The sequence below is a fragment of the Amborella trichopoda genome, chromosome 6 (genome assembly GCF_054954075.1).
Source record: "Amborella trichopoda isolate Santa Cruz 75 chromosome 6, AtrichopodaSantaCruz75HAP2 v2.0, whole genome shotgun sequence".
NCBI lineage: Eukaryota > Viridiplantae > Streptophyta > Magnoliopsida > Amborellales > Amborellaceae > Amborella > Amborella trichopoda.
In genome coordinates this window covers 25,992,773-26,019,750 of record NC_142341.1, presented here as the reverse complement: position 1 = coordinate 26,019,750, position 26,978 = coordinate 25,992,773, and the positions used below count along the sequence as shown (strand labels likewise).

The 26,978-nt window shown below is 40.1% G+C and overlaps 1 protein-coding gene across 3 annotated transcripts; it reads left to right on the top strand.

Moving 5' to 3' along the window:
* The first annotated feature begins 399 nt into the window (after nt 1–399).
* Nucleotides 400–22,821, top strand: LOC18440101 (RUN/FYVE domain protein). 3 transcript variants are annotated; one of them, XM_088870343.1, is made up of 7 exons: nt 400–813; nt 930–1,384; nt 1,621–1,729; nt 1,814–1,934; nt 2,133–2,912; nt 3,645–5,496; nt 22,120–22,821. In XM_088870343.1, exons 2-7 carry the CDS (start codon nt 1,171–1,173, stop codon nt 22,551–22,553), a joined length of 3,510 nt encoding a protein of 1,169 aa, XP_088726469.1. In that variant the 5' UTR covers nt 400–813; nt 930–1,170; the 3' UTR covers nt 22,554–22,821. The 3 variants fall into 3 exon arrangements, with proteins under 3 accessions (XP_088726469.1, XP_020526548.1, XP_011625569.1); XM_020670889.2 differs by having other exon boundaries at nt 401–813; nt 3,645–5,526; XM_011627267.3 differs by having other exon boundaries at nt 401–1,384.
* The last annotated feature ends 4,157 nt before the right edge of the window (nt 22,822–26,978 follow it).

Below are 26,978 nucleotides of genomic sequence, written 5' to 3'. Positions count from 1 at the left end.
GAGGCATTTTCAACATTGAAAAATTGTTTCATGAATTAGCAGCTCTTGCGCCCACTGACTTACAAATATCCATATTAAAGATGGATATTATTCTAAAGTATATTGTCCATAAATAAGATATGAACAATATATAAAAATATACTTAAAAGTTATATTTTTAATTTTAAACTTTTAGTTTTCCTTTCATATTAATGATCATCTTGGCCTAGGCGATGAATCTACAAAAAAAACAATTGGATAAAAATTTCATCTTTAAAATGGATTTTAATGGAGGGCCACATATGTACATTAGAGTCGGCCAAGTCATAGAAACCCATCCTGCAATATTTTCTCAAAATACTAAAGTACTTGTGTGTGGAATGACCTTATTAAAGCACCCTTAAAACTGGTTTATTACACTATTCATAGTGACTTTTTGAGATGATCGGAGGATTTAAAAATAGCCGTTTTACCCCTTACTCAACAAAACAAAAAAAATCCAGTTTCCTTATTATTCAAAAGGATGGCCGGGAATAAATTGGAAAAACCCAAAAATTCCGCCAGGGGAAGGAGAGAGAGAGAAGTTCTCTCAAGTGGCGTGGGCAGTTGGAGGGTACTTGGATCGGAACATTTATTTCCTTTTTAACTATCTATAGCAGCAGAGAGAGGGGGTACAAAACCAATAAAGGAAATATTAAACAGAAAACAAAAAAAAAAAAAAAAAAAAAAAAGGAAAAAGGAAAAACACGAAAACAGGAGAAGATGAAGGAAAGGTTGCGCCGCTGCGGTCCAAGTCCAACAGGCTACCACCTGCCGAGCTCAGAGAGAGCAAAGGTCAGTAACAGTCCATTCACAGTCCCTCCCATTCTCTAACTCAAACGGAGCACCTGGATTAGGGTTTTGAGCTCGATCTGCTCCGATCTGGCCTTAACAACTCCACATTGTCACAGATCTGACTTGCTCTACAATCAAACAGTCAGCATTGAAGAAAGCTTCTGCATATTTCTCACTCCTTTTGTTTCTCCTTTGGCTTCTCTCTAGCGAGAGATAAAGTGAAGTTATGATTCAGTTTTGGGGACTGTAACATCTTGCAACAGAAGAGGTGGTGGAAATGAGTGAGACACTGGCAATTGGTTTTGTTGTGAATGAATGGAATGATGATTGGTTGAGGAGGATAATAGTGTGAGAGAGATGCCACCTTCTCCGGCAGCCTCGATGAGGTGCTCCCCTCCGGTTGGGAGGTCGAAGGCAGTGGAGCACCACAAGCGTGGACGCAGCCTTGAGGGAGGCCTTCACTTGATGAAAGGGGACAAAGACGATGACCTCGCCTTGTTCAATGATATGCACACAAGGGAAAGGGACAACTTCCTCCTCCCTTCTGCAGATGATTTTGAGGACTCTATATGTAATACCCTTATCTCTCTCTCTTTCTCTCTTGTTTGATTATTTGATTCTCATGGCTTATTCCTTGCTCTGTGCATTATTGGGTAATCAATTATGTTTTCATTCCTCCTATCTCATTCTCATGGCTTACAGCTTGCATTTGTTGTTGTTGGGTTGTGTGGTTTAAAAATCTTGAAAGTGGACCATAGGGTAACCTTGTTCTTGTGTGTTTCTTTGATATCAATTTGTACGCTGCAGCGATGAATTTGAGGTACTTCTCAGACTTCAAGCTTGGCATCTCCATACCAGCTAGGGGTGAGAGCAGTGATCTTCTCAACGCGGATGGCAATAAAAATGACTATGATTGGTGAGCTTGGTTTTCTCTCTTATCTGCTCTTTCCAATTAACCTCAAAATTTATTGAAATGGCTGTCATCGCTGCTATTTATCAGGCTTTTAACTCCTCCAGACACCCCACTTTTTCCATCCTTGGATGATGAGACACCGCCTGTGAATCTTCCCCTACGTGGAAGACGTAGAAGCGAACCTATTGCCATTTCAAGATCAGCTACAGTAAGGCTTCAGTTCACTTAGATTGTTGAATGCTTACTTCCTGTTTTTCTCTCGTATCTATTATTTACAGTTTCGGATAATGTGGGGATTCTTCTTCTAATTCTGTGCTGTTGGTGTTGACCACATAATAACATTCACCACATGGACATCTGTTCTTTTCCTTTTTTTTTGTCTGGTGCAACCTTTCGGTAACATCAGATGGAGAAGAGCTACAGGAGGAATAGTCGGAGTAGTGCAAGCCCAAACCGCTTGAGCCCATCACCTCGGTCAGGCACCAGCACCTTTCAATCGAGAGGGAGGCCCTCTTCAGCTCCTACTACGAGTGTGAGTCCAGTTCTAAGGTCTTCAACACCGTCAAGAAGACCTACTACTCCGCCCAACAAGCCAGCAACAACACTTCCAAGATCCTCGACTCCAACGTTCCGAAGGATGAGCACGGGGTCAAGCACTGGTAATCCATCCACTTCAGGGAGGAGGGGACCCTCACCTGGAAAGCCAAATCGTGGGAATTCTGCTTCTCCAAAACTAAGGGCATGGCAATCAACTCTCCCTGGCTTCTCCTCTGATCCACCTCCAAATCTTCGTACTTCTTTATCTGACAGACCATCGTCTCATGTGAGGGGCTTGTCACCTGCTTCAAGGAGTAGTAATGGGAGGGATGCTTCTGCAAGATTTGGGAGGCAATCGAAGTCACCAACTACTTCTAGGAGTGCTAGCTCTTCACACAGTCATGAGCGTGACCACTTCAGCTCTCAGAGTAAGGGCTCTGCAGTGTCATCATGTGAAGATGATGTGGATTCTTTGCAATCTGGTTTTTCAGGCAAGCATGCAATCTCTTCGGCCTCTTCGGATCATGTACCTAGAAGGAAATATGAAGCATTTTCTAATAATAAAGGCTTGACCTATCCAAAGAAGCCATCGGCAACACTATCAAACTCTGCCCCAAAGCGATACTTCAATTCCACCATGCGACAAATGGTATGCATAATTAATGTTTCTATACAACCGTGAATTGCTGACAGTATTCATGATTGATGTATTCATCTTTAAGTTTGCTTGTTATCAGTGCTTTCCATATCATATCGAGCCTCTCAGGAAGCTGCAGATTGAGAAAATTGTCATTTATTTCACATGAAAATCATTTTAAAACAGTTAATACCATGGCTTCCCTAGTATACTTGGAAATGAGGATCCTTGTTTCCCTAGTCTATTGAGATTCCAATGATTCTCGTTCAATAGTCTGATTATTAAGCTAATAACGACAGATGACCTTAATGATACGATTTGTTTACATCTGATTTCTCATAGCCACTTGGCCGTATGATATGTGCTGCAAAATTGGATCTCAAAATCCCAGAATATGTTATTGAAAAAGTGAAGTAGTAGAGCCTCGACATTCTCCAGTTGTTATTATAAAAAAATGCACTGTCTAGTTATTGATTCATTCTAAAGTTCTAGACTTACTGTCTAAGATACTTGTGAAATGGAAGGCACCACCTTAGGACTCCAGTTAGCCTGACTTCTCCAGACTGTGTATTGATGTATCCTTGGTTACTTTTATCATTGTTATAGGTGCTTTCCTTTGGCCAAGAATAACAAAGTAGCTTCTTTATCCCTTTAAGCCACAGTTTTCATGTTCTATAATTGTAATGATAGCCTCCATTAATGTTCATAACTCAGCATCCATTTAATGTTGGCATTGTTCTGCAGGATCATAGCAAGAGTCCACAAGGCATGTTCAGGCCACTCCTCTCAAGTGTCCCAACTTCTACTTTCTATGTTGGAAAAGCGACTAATTCGCAGCGGCCTTTGATCTCTATGAATTCTTCAGTGACGACAAGCAGTAATGCGAACTCAGATCAGGGTGCAAGTATTGCTCCTGATTTAGAAGCCAGCGATCATGATCAGGATGATCAAGAGAGAAATGAATGGGGCAAGGCGTTATTTCCTAATAATGCTCAAGAGGAAGTATTTGTTTTTGATAAAGTAGAAGGGCTTACTGAAGACCATAGTCATGACAACATGCTGCATGGAGTCAATTCAGAGGTTCATGAGATTATTTTACAGACAAATCCCACCACGAGCGACGTTGACACACATGATGATGTTGATGGTGATGGCTGCACTGTTCTTGAAGTTGATTCGAGAGACCCACAAAAGTTTGATGACATTGCTGAAGGTATACCCATCTTGGACATTGTAGGCGTTAAAAATGCTGCGCCTTGTGGTGAGGTGGTTAATTCTTGCTCCATTTCTGGAACAGCAAGAGATATGGATGAGACTGCGCCTGCTTGCCTAGAGTTGGAAGATAAGAATGCATTTCCTCAGAAGGCTACTTGTCCTAAGGATGCTAAATATCAGCAAGAGACTCCTGGGGAGCAGGTAACAGAAGTTCCCCTTGTCCAACCTGTTGGAGAGGCAGGTCATCAACTTCCTGTTGGTTATTTGGCTGGGAATATTGAAAGAGAAGCTTCACCAAATTTAGTGCATTGCAAAGTGGTTGGGCATAAAAGGGTGAATTCTGTCCACTCCAACCATGATATGGGGGATCTGCAACTGTGCTTTGAAGAGAATGATGGTCGGCAATGCACAAGAGTTGAAGGTCCAGCAGAGGGAACGGGAATATCTGTGCTTTTGCTGAAGGGATTGGGCAGTAGAAAATGGCCTGTTGTTCAAGGTAGGGTTTTCACTGCAACAAATATATCTTGTGATGATCCTACTTATGTACGGGATAGTGGTAGCTCTTCCAGGGGTGGCATTACTGTGCTTGGTGGTGTTTCACCTTCACCTTCAACTGATTTGGCCTCGACTAGTAGACAAATGGACACCCGGTTTCATCGGCAGTTCAGCGCTCGGAGAGATGCGGAGAACACCGGAAATGATCATAATGTGAGGCCTCAAAGCTCTAGCTTCAGTGTTTCTGGTGCTTCAAGTAATTCGTATGAACCTGAGGTTCACAGAAAGAACATGTGGCAAGAGAAATTTGATGATTATGTTCATGATAGAGAGTCTGAGCATTTGGATGGAACTGATTTAAGTGATGAAAAGGATCTCGGAGTTTTGAAAAAGATACATTCTACTATGCTCGACACCTTTGGTGTGGAACAAAATATAACCCAACACACAGAAAGGCACAAAGAGGTAATGGGGGCCTCTGGCCATGAATTATCTATCCGTGCACAGAGTCTTCGGTTAGAGGAGTCTTCAATGCCAATAACTCAAAATTTGATTGAGTATTGCATTTCTATTGGGAATGGAGAAGACCTAAACAGTGTGAGCAATATCTCAGCAACAGAGAAAGAGTTGGTGAACCCAGATTCCTCATTCCTGGAGGCAAATGTTGTACCCGATAGCAGTGAATTGACAGTTGATGTATCTGACCACATGCACAGTACCCCTGGTAGGATGGCAATTGTGGATGAAGATGAGCATGAGAGTGACACTGGCTCAAGAACTGCCTATGCCTTGACAAAGAGCATCCTCGAGGCATCCCAAGATTCATTTTCATCTGCAGCGGAGCAGAAGAAGGATATGGACGCATCATCTATTGTTCTAGAATTTGGTAATTCAGACTTTGCCCATCGTATTGAAGGTTTAATGCTATTTACTTATTCACTTTCAACTTGAACTTGTTTGCATCTGTCAAGTTTCAAGTTTGTGCTGTCCCATATCTGCAATGCTTTATTGTATTTAATTGTCTATTGTTTGACATTCACACTTTATAGTTCAAACTTTTACAAATAGAGTTGAAACTATTAAGGCTGTTTTAGATGATGTACGAAACATGTATTTCATTACTTATTTGCTAAATGCTAGATATGGGAGGGATTATAATATTAGACAATTATCAACATCATCATCTGTTTTGCTATTTCATTGTTGTTGTTGTTGTTGTTACATTCCATGATGGATTTATGTCCTTTTTATATTTCTTAAATTTTTATTTCTTCTATAATTTTCTCACAAATTGATGAGAGTGGAGTTAAATATTTATGCAAAATTTTCTCTGGTGGTTGTTTCAGATGTTTTCTCACTTTGATAGTCTTACTTTGGATTAGCTATATTTCCTGGAATGCTTTATGCTTTATTCATTACATTTGTTTTCTGAATTTTGGTAAATTAACAATTACTGTTTGGTTTCCATTTTTTATTGAGAAATTATTTCCTAAATGGTTATAATGCATTCCATTGGAAGTAATTGCAAGCTATATAAGCAATATATCCTTTATTTGCCAGTAAAGGGGGCTTCTAATAATTTGATATTGTTTAATTTGTGCATGAATTACTGAAGTGGAATCTTAAAAGTTTTTACGTTGCATTGAAATACACATCAGGATGGTTCTCGGTGGTATACCTTTTTAACTTTTTGAGTCATTTAATCAGTGGGTAACTATCTGAAAATCAGAAGTCTAAATCATTTAAGTGTTATCCTTGCTGTAAACTTTTGAGCCTTAAAATGGCAGTGAATACATTTAGACGACTAGCCTCCATTGAAATTGTTAATGTTTGTTGCCTAGTTGCTCTAATGCTTCTTTAGAACAAATATCGATCGAATGGGATTTGTCCAGTTTGGTTTCATAAATGATAAGACAATCCAATGAAATAGAACAAAATAATATGCATGATAGAATAACACATTAGCCTTACGTAACAGTGATACGTGGTTCCAGTAACCTGACAACCCTTCGTAACTACTCATGTCACACATTTCCAGTGCTATTGACTGGTATGTCTATCATGAGAGTCTCAGAATGCAAATAAATATTCGACACTCGAATAGATTTAGCTGTACCCCTTTTCTGCATGCATTTTGCTATCCTTTTATGTGGACCCTATACCAATAAAACTTGAGCATTGCTCCAAAGTTGAATTTGGTGTCCCATAGGAGCCTTGCTCCATACAATTACAAATTGCACATTTTGGTTGAAAGCCTTGAATGCTTAGCCATGATTTTACCTCACTCTGGTCTTAGTAGTAGATCAGCAGTGATGCCTATGAAAATATTGCTGTTCCTCTCTGTCCCTATGAATATTTTTATGTTGCTGTGGAACACGGCTCTTTGAGTTTGGCACCATCAATGAACAGATATATGGTTCCAACCTTTGCAGCTCCAACCTTCTTGTCCCTAACCTCCCAACATGGAAGAAAGTATGGATATGTTCCTGAGTTTTCCTAGCATCACAAACTTGTAGCATTGAGCCATCTTACAATTTGGTCCCTAGCTGCACAAATTCATGTAGCTGTTAGATTACACATACACTGCTGAATGTTGCAGTTGCGAAAATCATTTTATCTATGCCAACCAAATGGGGAGATGCACCTCAGAGGGGATCCTCCTTGCACCAAACTCTCCTATTGTGGCTGCAAATATTCTCTAATGCCCAGATCACCAAAGTGATCATCTAATCTCTCACCCCTCCTAACATAATTATGGTTGTGGAACACAATGAAGTTTACTTCATCATCCTTTGCAGCTAGATCCTCCATGAGAGTCAATGCCCATGCTTAACTTGCAATCTACTCAATTGTCCTCTTATTTGCAATCGTTTTCATTTCATGCCAAATTTTCTATTCATATTCTTATGTCAATGAGTGGGACTATGCTTGAGTTTCTTTTTCCAATATCCACTCCCCTTCCATTTCTAACAATTGTACACACGCCACCTAATATCTTCCTTTATCCTTTCTTGGGTGTTCACTAGCCCAGGTTTTAGAGATGTTACACGCAAATCTACAATTGTTGTAAGGACCAAGTCCTTGCATGTTACATAGAAAGATGTATGCTGCTAGAAGTCTTAGAATGGTGGGCTTATGTTATAAACTTTCTATCTCACCCTTCACAGTCACACTCCTAACCTAAATCTCACAACCTTGTAGTGGCATTTCACATCTCTTGTAGATGGTTCTCTCACTCATACACTTTTGAGATGATCTTTCCTTTCGGTATGAAATTTTTTACCTTCCATTGTGTATGAAGGATCATTTTTTGGATTTTGGAATCATGGGCAAAAATCCTTTCATGCCAAGTTGTCCAAAGCAGAATTATGAGAGAGGCCTTCCAAAGCTTAAGTATAGCTTTGTTGTTGTAATTTCTTTTGGACCGAAATGTCAGAAGCCTTTGGAGGTTAGTTTCAGTGACAGTTTGGGGGTTAAATGTCCTTAAAATTGCTTTCCAAATCTCTCCTGTGAAGGTGCATCTTATGAATATATGTTTGTGATTCTCCGTGTCCCCTTTACTTAGGGATGATCCATTGCAACATTCTACCACATCTTTGACATCTGTTGGTTTTGGAAAGTTCCATTTGGAAAGATGCCCTAGGAAACCATGATCCCCAGGGATCTGTTGGTTTCTCTTATGCTGCCTCAAGTACTTGATTTTGCAACCTAGGTCATAGTTTTTGGGATCGGGAGCCAGAGTAGGAGTGGTAGCAGGCGGTTTGTCCCTTGCATGAAGTTCCCTGCCTCAGGAGCTTGACCGTTGTATAGATATTATGTATTATATATAATATATCAAAAGTTCCTTACCTCAGAAGTGTATGGGATCACTCGTCTGGAGCACCAAGGGATCATATGTATTAGGTATTACATATATGGAAAAGGTCAAATTAAGGCCTAGGCTTTATGAAACAAAGTAAATCTGTATCTTAAATCTTACCAAAAAAATAGCAGCATCAAATCGATCATCTTGAACTTTACTATTATGAATGTGAGAAATAAAAGGATTTCAAACTTAAAAAATAATGTATCTTGAGACCCAAAGTATTTTTTAGATGAGGTTTTGAGGTGAGGCTTTACTTTTATCTATAAGGCCTAGGGCTTATAGGAATCGCATGATATATACCCGTTGTTTGTAAACTATAAGTCTTTCCAATGTTAAAAAAGACAGAGGCCCTGACTGCCTAGGCAGGCGACCAGATACATGGGCTTAAGGTTTTTTTTTTTTTTCTTTTCTTTTTCTACTTTTTATATGCTGACAGAGATAGAGTGAGTCCATGAGAGAGAAGGGGGACCCCCATCAAACACTTGGAGATCATCTTATTCTTTTTCGTCTTCCTATATGTAGAGCGAGAGAATATGGGTCCATGTGTGTGTCTGTGTATCTTGTGCCTCGCATTGAACACTTGGAGGTCATCTTCTTTTTCTTCTTCTTCTCATACTCAGAGAGAGCTCATGGGCCTGTGAGCAAGAGGGAGGGCCCTGCTTACAATGCGCCCCTCGACTGATGGCCTTTTCGGCCCTTGGCCAAGTTGCATCGAGGTGCCGCCTTGAGGTGGCTGCCTAGGGGTGCCTTGGGCGCCTTGGAGCAAGATTGCCTTGGTGCCTGCCTAGGGCATATGCCTGCCTAGGGCATATGCCTATGTGTTTTGGGAGGCGGCCTGGCAGTCAATGTTTTTAACACCGACTCCTTCCTAGTTCAATGAAGAAGGGCCACCTCTTGGATTTCAGCTTGATTCTTATATTAATAATTCTTTTTTTTGTTTTGTTTTTTGAAGGAGGATGACCACTTGGCTGGGGTGGTTGTACGTCGCATAAACTCATAAACTACAGTCAAAGAAATTCAAAGAAAAAAATTATTCTATAGTGATTGGACTTTTTTTAAAATTTTCTAAAATTTAAATTTCTCCAAACTACAATCAGATGAGTACAAAAGTATTAAAATATTATAGAACAATTAGATTTGTATAGTTCTTCATAAACTTTTATATCTTAAAAAAATTATTAATTGATTATGATCTTGTACAAACTAACCTTCTGAGTTAGGGAACCCTAGTTAAGTTCACATGAGGACCTTGATTATTACCACTTGGAGCTCGGACTAATAGGATATTTCATTACAAATTTGGTATCAAGTTCCATAACATTTGGAAGCGAGATCCTTAAATTTTAGGAATCTAAGGAATCTTCTAGCCTATTACAATCCCTCGCTTTAGATCGCGATCCTGATCCCGATCTCAATCCTAATAGCTATTATTATGCTAAGTGGGATGAGGTTCCATGCAAAATGGGATTGAGATCCCATATAAGCAAATGCAATCTCCCTAGAAGAATCAGCTTTGGGAACACAGACCCCTATTCCCAGAGTGGGGCACCTCCTAGGTAAGGCGCTCCGTATAGCTATGCTATGCTCCTTAATTGCTTCATGTATGCTTTTTGAGATGATTCCTCATAGTTATTTGGTACCCAAGGAGTGGTATTTTCTCTTCCCTACCTATAGGTGACGTGCCATGCTTCCATTAGCTTTTTATATCTTTGACAAGAAAGTTGCCTTGAATTCCCATGACTAGAAATTTTTAATAAATTTTCCATTCCTAAATCTCTATGATTTCTTCTCCAAAGATGTTCTATCATTAAGCTGTCAGACTAAAAATTAATTTGGGGTTTGTTACCAGTATCGTGTTGGTTATTTTGTTTAATATCTGGTTCTGCCTCTCAAACGCCCCAAATGTCCTTCAATTAATGTGTTATTCCTCCATACAGCATACTCACTTTCAATATGTGAAGACAGTTAAAGACGGTCTTAACTGAAAGATGCCTATCTTTTGAGAGTAGTTAAGAGTGTCATTGCGATATTTTGTGAGCCCCATTGAAGATGAGTTTCATAAGAATGAGCCTACGCTCTAAACAGAACGATAATATTTTGGAAAACGACTGCAATCACTGTTAGGGAAAATAGGCTTGGGGGATGGGGGACTTCTCTTTCTGGTTGAGCGATAGGTTCAAACATGCTAGGGAGATCTAAAAGTTTTAAATATAATCTCGACTGCAACATGTATGGTTTAGGTAGGATCTATCTCTGAAAGGACTTGAAAAAATCATTAGGGGCCTCTATCTTATGTATTGCTTATGCTGAATTGTTTCTTAGAAGGCACTTGGTTGTAGAGTAATCCTCTTCCCGTTTCAAATAGGGATGAACAAGGGAATGACCCTTTCGACATAGACCTGGTACTAGGAGTGCATGCCTTTGGAAGCCCATGCTTGTGGGAGCTTAATGCATTTTTCTGGACACAAAATCACTACAAACATTTTCTTTTGTGGCTTTTTTTCATAAAAATGGCACTCTAAACATTGTTATGAAAATCGATAGCATGGAGATGTGGTAAACGTTTGACCCCAGACTATTCTATTGTAGCTAAACTGAAGAAATGGTTAGCATTCAAATTCAAATCTGATGGTATCGTTAACATTTGGCATTCTCTTTTTTTTCACAACAATTTGGATGATTTGGGAGGAGTAGGACCGTCGTATCTTTCAAGAGAAGGTATTCACACATGAGTAGTTGATTATGAGGATCACTTGTCATGTTTATGATTTGGTAGATGCTAAGACCTTGGCTTATCATACCTCAAAGAAGGCAATTATTGAGAACTTACGACTAACATGGCTTCAACAGAGGATCAAGTTACCCATAACAGTGGTATGGTCATTTCCACATCCACAACATTTTAAGCTAAACGTTGGTGGGTCTTCTTTACAGAATCCAGGCAGAGCAAGTTGTGGTGGTGTTATTAGAACGGATGATGAATCATTCATTGCTGCTTTTTCTATCCCCCTTGGTATCGCATCCAATAACTATGCATAATTTTGTGGTTTAGAAGCGAGTGTTGATTTAGTTATTCAGATGGATTGCTTTCCTCTACAAATTAAAAGTGATTTCTCCTTACTTGTTAAGGTCAAACATGGCAATTGCAAATCTCCATGGTCACTTCATTCCATAGCTGCTAACTGCAAGTTCATATTTGAGAATTATTTATGGTTTATTTGCCATGTTTACCGTGAGGCTAATATGGTGGACGATGTATGTGCTAGAAAGGCTACGGTTTTTCCGGAGGCCACCATTTGACGCTCTAGGCCTCCTGATTTTCTCCACCTTCCTTTACTTCATGATGTGGCACAATTACCCTATTGTAGGGTTGTAAAATAGTATGCAGTAATTTTTTCTATCTTCTATTAATGAAAAACGGGTAGGGGGCCCTCTCCCCCACTATTTTTCCCAAAAAAAAAAAAAAAAAAAATGCCAAATAACCATCATAGGCTATGGAAAGCCCATAGATCCACTCCAAGTTAAAAAAGAAGGACGCTTAACCCCTCTTTACATTTTTCATTGTCCAAATTGCAGCATTTATTGATTTTTGTTTTCCTAATAATCCGACCACATAAATGGAATTTGAGTTGAAGATGAGAGAGATATGAAGGTTGCAAGAGAAAGAGATGGAGTAGTGTTAAAAAATTCGGCCGCCTAGGCGTGCCCTAGGAGGGCGGCCTAGGCGACCCGCCTAGGTGCCCAAGGTGCTGCCTAGGCGGTTACCTCAAGGCAGCCTCCCAGGCGCCTCAATGTATCTTGGCCAAGGGTGGAAGAAGCCCTTGGCCAAGGGCAAAAAAATATTTTTCTCTCTTAACAAGGGGGGTGGTCTTTCTAGCTCTCCAAATCCCTATGTGCCTGGTGCCGCCCAAAAAAGGAATAAAGAAAGAAAGCATAAGCCACTTAAAGAAGGCCTATAAAAATGGTTAAGGCCCTTTTCTCTTGTTCACATGCCTATGTGCTGTCTTTCTACGTATGAGAAGAAGAAGAAAAAGAAGATGGCTCCCAAATGTTCGTTGCGAAGCCTCTCTCTCATGTACACAAAGTCAAACATACATAGACACACACATGGACCTGTATACTCTTGTTCTACATGTAAAAAGAAGAAAAAGAAGAAGACGACCTCCAAGTGTTCGATGTGAGCCCCCTCCCCCATCATGGATTCACATTCTATTTCTTTACATATAAAAAGAAGAAGAAGACTAACATGTCCTCTAAGTGTTTGATGCAAGACTTTTCTTTTTTGCACTTACGGGCCCATGCACCCCGACCCTCACCCAAAATAACAAAAAAACACCTTAGGGCACCCATATATCTAGACGCCAGCTTAAGCGGCTAGGACTCCTAGCCGCTTAGGCACCCACTTATATTTTTTAGGACATTGAGAGGCGGATGAGGTTAACAGTTGAGGAAGAGAGAAAAAGAAACGGGGAGCTTAAGGTTTCATTGATGGGGGCATTAAGAAAATAATAAGGGTAGATATTGTAATTTGGACAATAAAAATGGTGCAAAGGAGGTTAAATATCATTTTCTTTTAACTTGGAGGGGGTCCAAGGTTTTCTATGAAGCAAGGGGGTTATTTGGGATTATGATTTTAGAGAGGGGGGTATATGTATTTTACCCATTAAAATATTGGAGTGCTGTTGTAGCTTGAATTGAACTCATTCATGAGCATAATATAATAGAAATAAAGTAATTCTTTAAAACAAAGCTGAAATATTCCATTGTTCGTTAGCACCATAGAAAGGATGGAAAGCTATAAAGATGAAAGTATTCCGTTCTTCATTCTCATAAAAAGATGAAAGGATATGACTTTTGAGACACATGCCTTAAACAAAAACGTTTTTGGCATAGTTATCCTTGGAGGACCTTTTATTTTTTTTGTATTAATCCCTTTTGAACCCATCCAACTTGCTGCGAAATGATCTATAAAAGATGTGCATGTTAGCATTCATGGATTATTATAGATTTACCCCTCTTGTCATCCCATATGGCCATTTTAATCGTGCCTTGGGAGTGCCTGGAAAACATGTTGGAGAAGGTGGGGAAGGCTAGAGAACCCACGTGATTCCCAATTGTCGTGGGATTCAGCCAATATTAATGGGGTGCATCATGGGACAGACCTTGTGGGGCATGCTTGCCACCCCACCATGATTAAGTTGTTCTGAACCACACATCCATGTCTTTTGTGCTCTATATATAGATGCCTAAACCTAAGGAGTAAGTGAGGCAGAGGGAAAGGGGGAGAGAGTTGATCACAAATGAGAAGAGGAAGAAAGATGAAGAAAGAAAGAAAGTGAAAATGAGATTGAGAGGAGAGAGAATAGTTGGGAAGAGAAAGAGATGCAGAGAAAGATGATTGTCAAAACAAATATGTAGGTTTGAAGAGAGGGAGGGAGTGCGGGAGGGAATCACACAAACTTTAAGCCCTTATTTCACACTATGGAGCTAATCCATTGCTTTAGCTAAAGAATCATTGTAGAGTACTCTAGATTGGGGTGGGAGGGAAGGAGGGGGAGGGAAGGTGCGGAAGGAAGGGTGGAGGGAGGTGAGGAAAGGGAGGAAAGAAGGGGGCTGGTGTTGGGGGAAATGGTATGAAGAGCTATGCAAATTTTAAGCCCTTGGATTGCACTATGGAGCTAAAATCCAATGCTCTAGAGAAAGCTAGAATCATCGCAGAGTGATCTGTTGATTCTTGGATTGGCTTCCATGCAATACATGGTCCTTGACACCCTTTTTTCAGAAGGTTTTCATATTGTGTAAATTTTAGATCCCGATTCCTGACACATACTGTAATTCAAGAAGAAACCTCTGACTTGTTTCTTTCAGCATTGGCCTCCCTACGACAGGCTCTTCAATTAATAGCCTGTCCATATGGTGGGCCTTTGCATAGTGAAGGGAACTTTTATTATAGTGCCCTCCATTTATGAAAAAGTAACATTTGTCATTGTAAAATTTATATGTATATTTTAAATTATTAATTTTCTGAAAATATTACATTAGGGCCAAGGAAATGGCCTCCCCGCCTTCCTCTCTTACCTCCTCTCCCTCCCCTCACTCTACCAGAACCATGCTCATATCTTCAAGCGTTTAACAACCTCTTCAGGAGCCTTCCCCCAACCCATTACTCCCTCTTTCTTTTCCTTGTCCCACCTTATTCCCCAGAAACCCTTTGGCCCCCAGCTCATAAGCCTTGATGGCCATGCATCATAGAATTGAGCAAGAAGGTGCAATCCTCTTTGGTAGAAAGATTTCAACCCCAAAGAGATGATATCAGGGTCATCAAAAGATTGGGACATGGCCTTTGGGCTGAACAAGGCCTAAGTTGGGCTGTCAAACGATGCCTATCCTTTTCACCTTTCCCTTGGAGGGTAGTGCGCTTAGAGCGATACAAGGAAGACTCAACAATTCAAAGGAGTGCCTCTATTCCTTGATCGATGGAGGCATGACTTGGGAGCTTCCAGCAAACACAAGGCTCAGGGCATCTTGCATCCCCCTCCACAACTGGCACCTGAATACATTTAAATACATAGGAGAAGCATGTGGAGACTTCCCCTTTGTGCATTGGAAGTTGTCTGAGTTCGTCCTCTTGGGAACTGTATATCTCATTGAAACTTTGGACCCAAAGCTTATTCCCCCACAGTATGGCTCTCTATCAATGGTGACCTCTTCTGTATTCATATGGTTGGTTCATGTCCTCACCACTCCCCTACAACCATGATCATGGACCAGTCGCAGGCACCATGGTTCAGCCGTCCAATGCCCAGAGCACGGAAGAGATCGTAGAGTGGACCAAGACGATTGGATCTTGATGTCTCGCAAAAGACGGAGGCAACCATTTTAACACCCCTGAGATCTTAATCAGATGGGCCCCATCGCCCCTTCACTCCCACCCACAGCCATGATTCACTTCCCCCCTTCCTCCCCCAAAAAAGCCCAACTCCTGATAAAGCTGATGTCAGCTCTAAGATAGCCCCCACCAAATGAGTCTTGCCCCCTCCACCTGACTTGTCATTGTTCTACTCCAACGTCAGCACCCACATCCCCACGTCAAGCTTGCCCCCACATGTCTCCCCTCACATGCAGAACCCAACCCCCACCACGTGACCAGCACCTTCTCTTCTCTCCTTGTGGCCCCCAACCCATTGTCCCCTCATACGTCGTCTGCCCCTTCCCCCCTACTTGTCCCCCTCTCCATCCATCCATTGGGGCACTCCCTCACCTCCCATGTGACCGGGTCCTTCTCATCAAACCATGTGGCCTCCATCCCTGTGCTGAGCCATGTGACACTTGATCTCAACTCCTTTTGGACCTACAACAGGTGGCCAGCTGCTTCTCTCCCCATACCAAGCCCTACATCTCCCCTCTGCCTCCTTTGACTTCCTCTGTTCCCCCACCTTCTACTCGGTAGTCTTGGTCGTCATCGACCACCCTCTCTCCCCCCTCTCCACCCCGATCTCGATAGTGCCCCCATCCCTAGGCCTACTCACACTCACTGGTCCCCAACCCTCCTCCTCAGGCATGGCCCATCACCGACTCTTCTATGCGCTCTCCATACCAGCCCCCATCCCTCTCATCATGACTTCCAGAGTATGCCTCTCCCTCATCCACCCTATTTCATCCTCGTCGGCCAATGGTATTACGAAGGATCTCCCCGCTCCTCCTCACCTTTCCCTCAGCTTTCCCACCTTGCCCCAACTCACCCCCTTGCCTTGCCCCCTCTTGCCCTCCATCACTCTCCCATCCCACCCTGCCCACACCTCTCAATCCTTGCCCCTGCCACTTCTTCCCACCACCTCTGCCCTTCTTCCCCTCACGCCCTCACAATCCCACCTCATGGCCCAACTCACCTGCATCCCTAGTTCATTTCGCCCCCTGTCCCCATCTTGATCAGTCTTGTTGTATCTGTTTTCCCTCCACCTCCCACAATGTTCCCCTTTCCCCACCTATTTCCCAACCTGTATCCATCTAAAGGCCCTCTCCCCCCTTCTTTCCCCTAACCTCAAGTTTCAGAGTTGTGGCTTTGCTCACCCTCCTCTTCTCTCCCCAGTTCTGTACCTACCCTATCTGCACTTCCCTCTCCTCTCACTCCTCCCCCATGCTTGGCATCCTTCCCCTTCGCCCAGCTTCACCCCCACACCTCTCTCCCTATGCCCACTCTAACCCTCCAATCTACCTCCCTTAGGAACTATCCTCGCCCCACCATTGTGGCAACCCCATCCAACTGCTACGGGGCAGGAGGCGCTACCAATGGGTGGCCCTCAAGGCCCAGGGGCTTCAAGAGGCATTGGTGATTTGGGACTCGTCCCTTCGCTCCCTCTCCACTTCTCTCATGGACACCTTCTCGGTCATAGTACTACTCACTAGAACTTCCGATGGACTACTCTAGAAGTTCATTGCTGGTTTATGGCCCTAACTCAAACAACATTAGAAGCATAGTTGTTGGAAACGCCTGGGAACCCGAGTCATTTTAGCAACCAGAATTGCGGATTCGCTGCCAGCTAAAAGATTCTTATCTTAGGAATCGTTGTCCGTACAATCGGGAATGGCAGGGAATGCGATTTCATGTTTTGACTGAAATAGATCCAAGTTTTATGCACATATGGAATCGAGATTCCGTCCTCCTTGGAATCGAGATTCCCATCCCCTTGGAATCGACACTCTAGGAGTCAAGATTCATTAATATGCAAAATCGAGTTTTCGACATTTATGGAATCAAGTCTCGGATATATGTGGAACAGAGATATGTTGCTGTTTCGAATCGTGATTCTAACATATTTGGAATCAAGTTTCTGAAGTATATGGATCAAAGATCCCATGCCAGTTTGAGATCGAGATTTGCAATAATATGGACTATGAAATGCATTTGACGACCCCTATCAGGAATCGACATTTTATTTTTATGGAGAAGGAAACCTTGAGCACATTTTGAGCCTTATCAACTTTAGAACCTATAGTGGATGTCTCTTATTAGAAGGTTTCCGAAATTTTAAAGTGATTGTGTTGACTATTGAACTTATAGTCATTATATATAAAAGATAAGTGTTTCTAAATTGTGATTTTGACTTCATTATTATAAAGACAAATGTCTACATCATGGTTTTACTTTCAATTGTATGTGTTGTATTTATCAATTATATTTTAAATTTAAAGTAAAAGTTATCTAGGGTGGTACAAGTAAAATAATGAAAACTTGCAACCACTAGAAGCATTTGATGGAAGATTCCTACTCCAATTTCCTTTAGGAAGTGTACAACCATCATAGACATTGGACATTATGTATACTTTGAATTAGTTTTTTTTTTTTCTTTTTGATACTTTGAATTTATTTAGTTTTGAATCCAGATTCGATATATTTGGGAATGTCTACCTAGTAATGGGTTCAAGTTTCTAAAGATGTGTTGGATCGAGATTCTAAAATTAAGGAATCAAGTTTCTTTGGTTCTGATAAATGGTTTTCAAAGATGTGTTGAATCGAGATTCTAAAATTAAGGAATCGAGTTTTCTTGGTTTCGAAAAATGGTTTCTAAAGATATGTGGAATCGAGATTCCAAAATTGAGGAATCGAGTGTCCTTGATTCCAAAATACGGTTTCTGTGGAGATTCCTTAATGGAGAGATTCCGGTAAATATGATTAGAAATCAACTTTAGGAGGAACTAGACAGGACAACTGCCCCAACCCCATCAACATGGTGCATCAGTGGTGACTTCAATGTTACACGGTGGTATTTCAAGCGCATTTCCAACCCTCGGATTTCTCAGAGTATGCTAGATTTCTCGAACTTCATCTCTAGAAATAATCTCATTGACATTGCTCTCCTAGGAGCTGACTTCACTTGGTCAAATCACTCTGCCCCTCCCTTTCCAAATTAGATCCCTACCTCAACAATCCCGATTGGGATGCTGCCTTTCTTGATTTGCATCACCGACCCATCCTTGTCAATACCCAGCTGACCCCTTGAGGGTGTACACCCTTTCACTTTGAATTATCGGCTGAAAGAGGCCAACATTCGCTTCTTGATCCCATCCTGGTGGGACTCCTCCATCTCGGTTAAGGGTTGGGCTAGTTTTTAGCTCTAACGCAAACTTCAATTACTCAAGGCCTCCTTCAAAACCTGGAGTCATAAGATCCCATGTAACTTCGGCACCCAAAAAGAGGCCTTGCTGCAGTCCATACATGATTGGGACCTAATTGAAGAGAGTAGGACCCTCTCCACAGAAGATAGATAAAGGAAGCAATATTCTGGTATTAATGGGCCATGGTCAAATGGCTGAAATTCGGTGATCTAAGCCCCGCTTTCTTCCACAAGATTGCTAGCTGCCGCAGGCGGGACAACACCATCATCCAAATCAAATTCAGAGAGTTAGTCCTTGATCAACCCTCGCTTGTGGAAAATGCAATCATAGATTTCTTCAGAAAGCTCTTCACGAACACTTCAGACCTTGGCTGATGATGGGTGATAGTTCTTTTCAACCCATACCTCCTGAGAAAGCAGCATGGTTAGAGTTACCCTTTACTGAAGAGGGAGTCCTCAAGGCCATTAATGACTTCGGGGAGGACCGCACTAAACAAGAGCCTCCGAGCCTCGAGTCCCAATGGCTTCCCGGTGGCACTCTTCAAAACCTTATGGGATTCTATTCGACCTGCCCTCGTTGCCATATTCAAGGAGTTCGACGCCAAAGGCGTCATCCACAAAGCCATGAATGCTGAATGCCACTTTCTCATCCCTAAAGTCGAAGGGGCAGAGGAACTCAAGGACTTTAGACCAATTAGCCTAATTAATAGCACTGACAAAATCCTTACTAAGTTCCTTGCTTCTAGACTCAGGGAGGTACTTGGTTGAGTAATTTTCCTACACAAGGGGCATTCGTCAAGGATCTCACCAAATCCATGATTGAGCTTTAGTGGCCCACAAGTGCATCTCTTTTATAGCCCACCTATATCGTGGCATTTTTTGTGTATTGGACCCGGCATGTGGGTCGCCTTTCTTGGTAATTTGTATGACTTTACTTCAATACAAATGTTGACAGTTTCACCCACCAAAAAAAGAAAAGGAAAAGGAGCAATAACTTTATTCATAACCTATTAATTTAATACTTGAAAGAAGGAAAATGAAATAAACATAATTGTAGGGCATTTTAGTAAAAGTGCACTTTATTATCTAAAGGGCCTCTATACAGGCAGCCTAGTTGATGGGAAGCCTCCCTTATGGAGGCTCATTGTTGGTTATACATGTCAGGGTTATTGCATGACTCGTTTGGGCGCAGAAAAATAAATTTTAGAAAAAGCTTACATATTTTTCTTTTATGATACATCAAACTTCATGCATAAATTATATCTGTAAGGACATTATGCTACCGAGGGAGTAAAATCTGCATTTTCTCCCTCAGAAAAATCCCGGTGACCAAATTTTAGGGTCCCATGTAACCTTCTAAATCTAGTGACCAATCTTTAAAGAAAAGAAAATGAATGCACACCAGGATGACTGAAAAAATCACGTCCTAGGGTTGAATAAAGTCCATTCAATTTTTGAGAGTCAGATCTTGGTGTTCAAGAACTCCAAGTCCATTTTCATTGCTATTTTTATTTTTTCCATAATTATTTGGTGATTTGACAGTGCAAATTTCAGATCAGATCCTCCTTCCTTGGTCTTTTGCCCAGGGGAGCAAGTACACTGCCTACTCTTATAGAAGCACAGTATACTGCTCAAATTATATTGGTGCATGTTTTCTTCTTTTTTAAAAATTTTCACCGTTGTTATTTTCTGGTTTATTTTTATTCTTGTACAGAAAATCCTATTCTATTGTGTATTACCTGTCTGCCTTGCTTCATGTACGATTATGATTTCTATGCTTTGCTTTGCTTTTGGTAGCCTTATCGTTCAACCTATCAAATACTGTATCTGCTCCACCTTTTGGCTCTTCAATCCTTTCATCACCTCATTTACCAAAAAAATCCTTCCATCTTATCATATGGATCATAATCTCGGGCTTAACCATGTTGTTTTAAAAACATCTATAACACCGATGTTACTTTGAACAAAAGGCATGTGATTCACATTCACTCTAATAGCTTTAAGCAAGGCATGCCTCTCTCCTAAGACTTGGTTCTATAATTCTCCTAGGGGCCCCATATATATGGCCTAAGGTTGAACCACAGTAGCATTCCCAAGTACTTTACTGCCATCTGCATGTTCAAAGTATGAAACCTTCTCCATGGAGCCCCTAAGGAGAAACCTATGACAAATCCTACTTTCTATTGCCTGTCCTGAAAACTAAGCTGCTAAGATAAAATCGTGAAAAGAGAGCCAACGGAGGATCTCTTGAGCCCTCGAGCTACAAATGTACTTTTTGGAGTTCAATACTTGTGATACAAGATATTTTTCTGGTGGCTAGTTTCCATCCCTATTTGTCTCCTCCAAAATCCTCTCCTACAGATCATGTAATGTATCCCTAGCTAAAACATATGTTTTTCATCTCTTTCAATTAGAAATGATTGATTTCATATTTGTTATTCATATTGATGTTCTTCATTTATATGAGCAGTGATTAAAAAATTGTCAATTTGGGTGGGGAATCATCTATAACCGTTCTGGTTCTTGGTTGGAACTGGCTATTCATTAAAGATATTGTCATTAATCGTATACTCTTTTTAATCATAAACTTGAACAACCAAGTTGGCTAAACCAGGTGGTTATCATAATGTTCAAAAAAATATTGTAATGCTCAAAAAAACTTTTAATGTAATGTTCAAAAGATATTTTTTTCCTCATTTTTGTTTTTGTAATGCTCAAAAAAATATTTTATCTCTCTCTTGAAAGTTCAAAAATTATTTCGACCCAAAGGGTTCCAACCTTGGATCTTATGTAAACAGTCATAATGTGCTCCTAACTATGCTATTCATGCACATAACTAATTCATGCTATATGATACGGATTACACACTTTATATAATATATTTAGTTTTAAACCTTTTTTTCCTCCAAATTTTACAGGATCCACGATCCGGCAAATTTGGGTTGCCGATTCGAACAATTCAGATTTGGATCGTTGGGTGGACAATCCACCCACCAATCCATTTTTTTAAAATACTATTAAGAAAATATTACCATACATGAATCTCTCCAATTGGTTGCACCTGAAATGAAATGCATAACTGTATGATCATGTGACCTTTGATGGAACAACAATGGTATCTGATTTCTTTCCCAAAAAGAAAAAGAAATAATGATGTCCTATTACAAAAAATAAGCAGATTATAATAGAACGAAAGGATCATGTTTTTGGGAAGAAACTATTGTATGTTAGATTGCTAATCAGATGGAATAAAATTCTAGTGTTTCTTGGACTAAAATCAGTACACCAGACAATGCCACCCTGCCACGGTCCTCTTCATGTGGGAGATCACTAGTTTTGCATGGAATGACATTGATATAAGACAATTTTCCATTTTGCGAATCACTAAACGTTTCTTTCTTTCTTGTGTCTTGATTGTTCTTTGCGTTATTAGTATTTTCATGCTACATTACGGTGTTGCATCTATGAAGCTGTTTGCACAAAGGTTTAGCTGTATCTCTGCGCTAAATCTTCTCCTATTAATTCACAGAACCTACTGTAAAGATTGAAGGGCCAAGAGGATATCTGTCTAGAAGTTTAACACTGGAAGAAGCAACGGACACCATATTGTTCTGCAGCTCAATTGTTCATGGTCTTGCGTATAAGGCTGCCACCATTGCTATGGAAAAGGAGACTAATTCTGTTCCCCTCGAAGGTTCTCGTTCCCAAGTTACTATCCTTGGTAGATCAGGTCGTGATGTTAAAGTTCCATACAGTGGGATGGTTGGCAGGCGTACACCAAAATCCCACAAGCCCAGATCCCGGCCTATGGAGTCACCTGATAAATCTCCTTCGACGAAGATGGAATCTGTTGTCAGTTCTCAAGAATCCTTTGGTCATAATGGAACCCATCCAATCCACCACCCCTCTGATAGTGTTAAACCTCCAAAACTTGAGTCCAAGTGCAATTGCACAGTCATGTAAGGGTCTCTCTCACTCTCTCTTTCTCTCTCTCTCTCTCTCTCAGACAAAAGGGAGTGAGTGTATGTACTTTTAGAGATTCTATGTCTGCAGGGTGCCATGGAAATGTCCCGCTTGGTTTCTTGCCCTTCCATTTTTATTTGTAACAAACACCACCTTGTGTTGGTGATGTAATCATGTAAAATTGTGCCTTGTATGCCAGGAGAGGAGTTATGAGTTTGTGGTTGTTATTGTTGATTTAAACATGTGAATAGATTGATTGATTCAGAAAGATGTACATCTTATTTGTTTGCCATTGCAGTTTATGCAGTTGTTGGTAGTAGTGAGTGTAACGCCCATAAGAGTATACTTGAGACAATCGAAAGTTACTCTTCCAAATGAAAACTAAAAACATAAGCTGTTGTTTATGAAACTGGCTTGGGCCCAGTGCATTTACTCAGTTTGAATGCTGGTTAAGTATATGCTTTGCATGAATGGGGTCGGGGGGCAGGCGACAAGATAAGGAATGAACTTTATCAAGGGATTTATCAAAATACACTTAAACATACTGACTATTTAACGTTTTATCCGTATCTTTTATTTAATTTTAATGCCTATTAAAATACACATGATTTTGACTGGAATAGTAGGAAAGGGTAAAATGTTTAGTAGTTGAGAAGTAGGGTGTAGTTTATCAATGAGGCTCCACGTGTTTGTTTGATGGGAGACCCCTAGGGCAGCTGACGGTGGGTTTGATTTCTGGCAAGCTTCACAGGGTGAACCCTTTAACTCCCTTAATGCATTGGGTTTTTACTACTATGAGATAAATGAGGCATCACGATATATGGCAAGTTTGAGCACGAGTGATGCTTTTTTTTTTTGAACAGTTAACAGTGATTTCTCATTGAGAAGGAATGAAAGGAGGACAATAAGAAAATATATATATATTTTTAACAGTTAATAGTGCTTTCTCATTGAGAAGGAATGAAAAGTACAACACAACCAAATAAAAGGTAAGAAAGTAGGACAATGAGGAAAAAAAGAACCATAGAAAAAAAGGAAGGGAAGGGAAGGGAAGGGAAGGGAGGAGGAGAGGGAGGAAAATTGAACGGCTGAAGTCATGTCACCACAATAACTCTTGCCAAAGAAAGAGAACAATAGCATGTGTGCCTTCATTTGTGCGTAGATGGAAGGGAGGGACACAATGGTGGTATGTGGAAATGCCTAATCCATGAGAAAGAATGCTAAAACCATAACCATTATGATAAGGACGATTTAGTTCGACAAAAAATGGTTTTTATTGAACTCGTTGTTGGGTTTTCATAACCAAAATCCAAACTACACAGACATCCCTGAGATTAATGATCTCATCTAATGTTTTGTACTTTAATGCTAGTACAGCATGAAATCCTATATGTTATATAAAGGAATGTAAACGGACAAAATTATTCTTGCTCTTTTTTTCATTTCATTTTTAGAAAAAAAAGAGCAAGTAAAATAATTTTATCGTCAGTGTTTTTATCATTAGAAAGGATAGTATTGATATTTGCACTAAAAGACAAAAAGTAATTTGTCCTATTGAAAATGATAAATTTGAAATATAATTAAAAGACAACTATATTTATATTAATACAGTGCCAAGAACCTTCTTTTATAATTGCCCTTGTATTTTAGTGAGAATATCAATAAGACCTTTTGGTAATAATAAAAATGCCCTTATTTTTTGAATATTGAATAAATTAGAAGGGCAACTATGGTAATTCTAACAGTTCATACACGTTTTTAAACGTAACTTATAGGATTTTGTGGGGCGTTAGTCAAAAACAAAACTAGAAACCATGTTCGCGGAATTTGTATGAGCCCAAATTATGCATCCACACTCTCTTCATCAATAGTCGACCTAAAAAGATTAAACTTCAACTTACACACCAGATATGATTAAAATGAGTCACTTCCAACAATGAATTTAGATCATCCATTTAGTGAATTTCAAGATCTAAGCTATTATGAATTCAAAATCAATTTTTTTTAACATTATTAATCAAATGATAATAATAGTACTAAAAAATTTAGAAAGGAAAAAGATCCTTCTAAGACTTAGATCTAGGTATATCATTAGAATGGACGATCTGTATTACTTGTGCTACAAACTACTTTCTGGATTATATTTTCAAATTTTACTTTTTTTCTTTGTGATCATTCATTAGAATGAAAATAACATATATTTAAAAATTGCGATCAAACAGATAATTCTAAAATAATTTTTTGAAGATTGTCATTTTTTATTTATTGGGTTTTGTTATGTATGGATCCTCTAATTATGTATTTTGTCTCTTGTAATGAGCATCACACGTCTTATAAAGGACCTTACTTTGGATTTCTCTTTATTGTCTCGTTTTTTCACGTAAAATAATGTTTTTATTGACTTTCTTTATAAAACGCTTACTATGGATTCTTTATTAGGGAGTTAGAAAAGGTTATGTGGGTCGACTTGTTTGCAAGAGGGATAAACCTTAAAGGTGAATTTCTTAACTAGTTTAGAGTCCGTATTTCTTTTTCTATTGCTGCTTATATGATATCATTTTCTCATTGTTGTTTATATGAGTTTTTTTTTAGTTGTTTATATGAGTTTGCCTAATTAGAAACCATTGATACTAACATGCTGTCAAATTGTTCTAAAGAGGTTGCAATATAAACCCATTAGTTAAGGATTTCATTTTGGAATTGCATATAATCTGGATTATTTGATGTTGGTTTTGTTGCATTTTCAAATGAATTGTGCTATTGAATGGTTTTTCAAAGGGTTTCATTTTGGTAACAAGTTAGGTGTATTTAGCTTACAAGTTTCATGGTTTTTAGACCTTTCAACCATTAAAATGTCATCTACTTCTGCAACTAATGAAGGACATCCGCGTCGTACCTATCCTCGTTGCCACCTACCATGTAACACCAGTATATCAAATTCCAAACTAACCCTGGTGAAGTGTACTTTAGGAGCCTTGTAGTTTTTTTTAGTGGTACGATTATTACATTGAAGGGATGAACTGCAATGCAAACTTGAGGCATCATAGCATAGCATAGAGGACTCAATCGTAAGATTCGAAAAACGAGTCATGGTTAATCCAAATCAAATGGTCATTCGAGATTCAATTGTTAATGCTTTACGGCGTGTCCAATAGTTTCTATTTTTTTCACACGACATTTATTTTTCTATTATTCTTTTTCAAAAGTAAGTGATATGTTTGTCGAATTGGATATGAAAGAATTCAGTGTTTGTGGTTGTGTAGGTTCATCTTTATTTAGTAGATGCAAGCTTGTATTTACACCACATTTACTTATGGTTTGTTCATTAAGACAATGTTATTTGGGTCATACATTGGTATCTTTATGTGGCCCATATATAGTCAAGTACTTAGTGAATGGGTTTTGGTATGTTTATGTGTACTAGCGTACTAAGAATGGATGTTGGTATGTTTAGTAAATGAATACTGGTATGTTTATTGAATGGAGGTTGATATTTGAGTATTAGGTGAATGTAAAATTGTCCACATGTATGATTGCCATCATATTATGATAAAATATATTTAATTGTTATTCACCATATAGGAATGAGTTCTGAAAATGTTGGAAGAAATTACCAATGGACAACACCACAAGACGACAGTGGTCAAGCCTGATTTTTTTTTGCGTGGACGGCGGGAAAAATCCTCTCTCAAACAACCGCAGAGGGTCCGCGCCCATTTTACGTGTGCTCTCCTACGTGCGGATAGGAATTAACAAAGAGAGAGATTTTACGGCAGAGGTGCGTTTGGGCGCTTACCTTGTCGTTTTGGGGTTCGGGATACACCTGGGTAGTTTGGCCTCTTAGAACAATTACAAAGCCCTCCGACTATCTGCCAGCACAGTTTGGACACAGACTCTCCTCAGGCTTTTCAACTTGTTGCTTCACTCTCTTGTGCTGGGAACTGCAATATGGACCTGGTTGTACTCCTCTATAGTGGCTCGCTCGAACGAGGGCTGGCTGACGAAAAGAAAGGATAAGGGAGAAAGGTGATAGGGATTCCCCTCTCCGTGTGAATGTTACAAGCTCGAGTGATTAGAGAAATCAAAGGATTATAACTCTCTTGACTTATCATCTCAGGAAGACTCCTCTCGAGTGACTGAGGGAGAGAGCGTATGTGTCTCTCACAAGTCAACTCGACTGCATGGAGTCAAAAGTTCGAGCAATGCTCTGAGGGTTGGAATCCCTAAGTGCGTGCGAAGGTTGCGTGGCCGCGCAGACTGACTTGGAGGTTGCCAGTGTATGGGTGTGCATGGGGGTGCCAGCGCTGGCAGCGCCCCTGTGAGACATGGGCGAGGTCACCTTCCGGTTACCTGTGGAGGCGATGGCCTTGTTGGGAACCACCAGGCGGAGAGGAATGGTGGTACATGGACCACGTTGAGGTATGT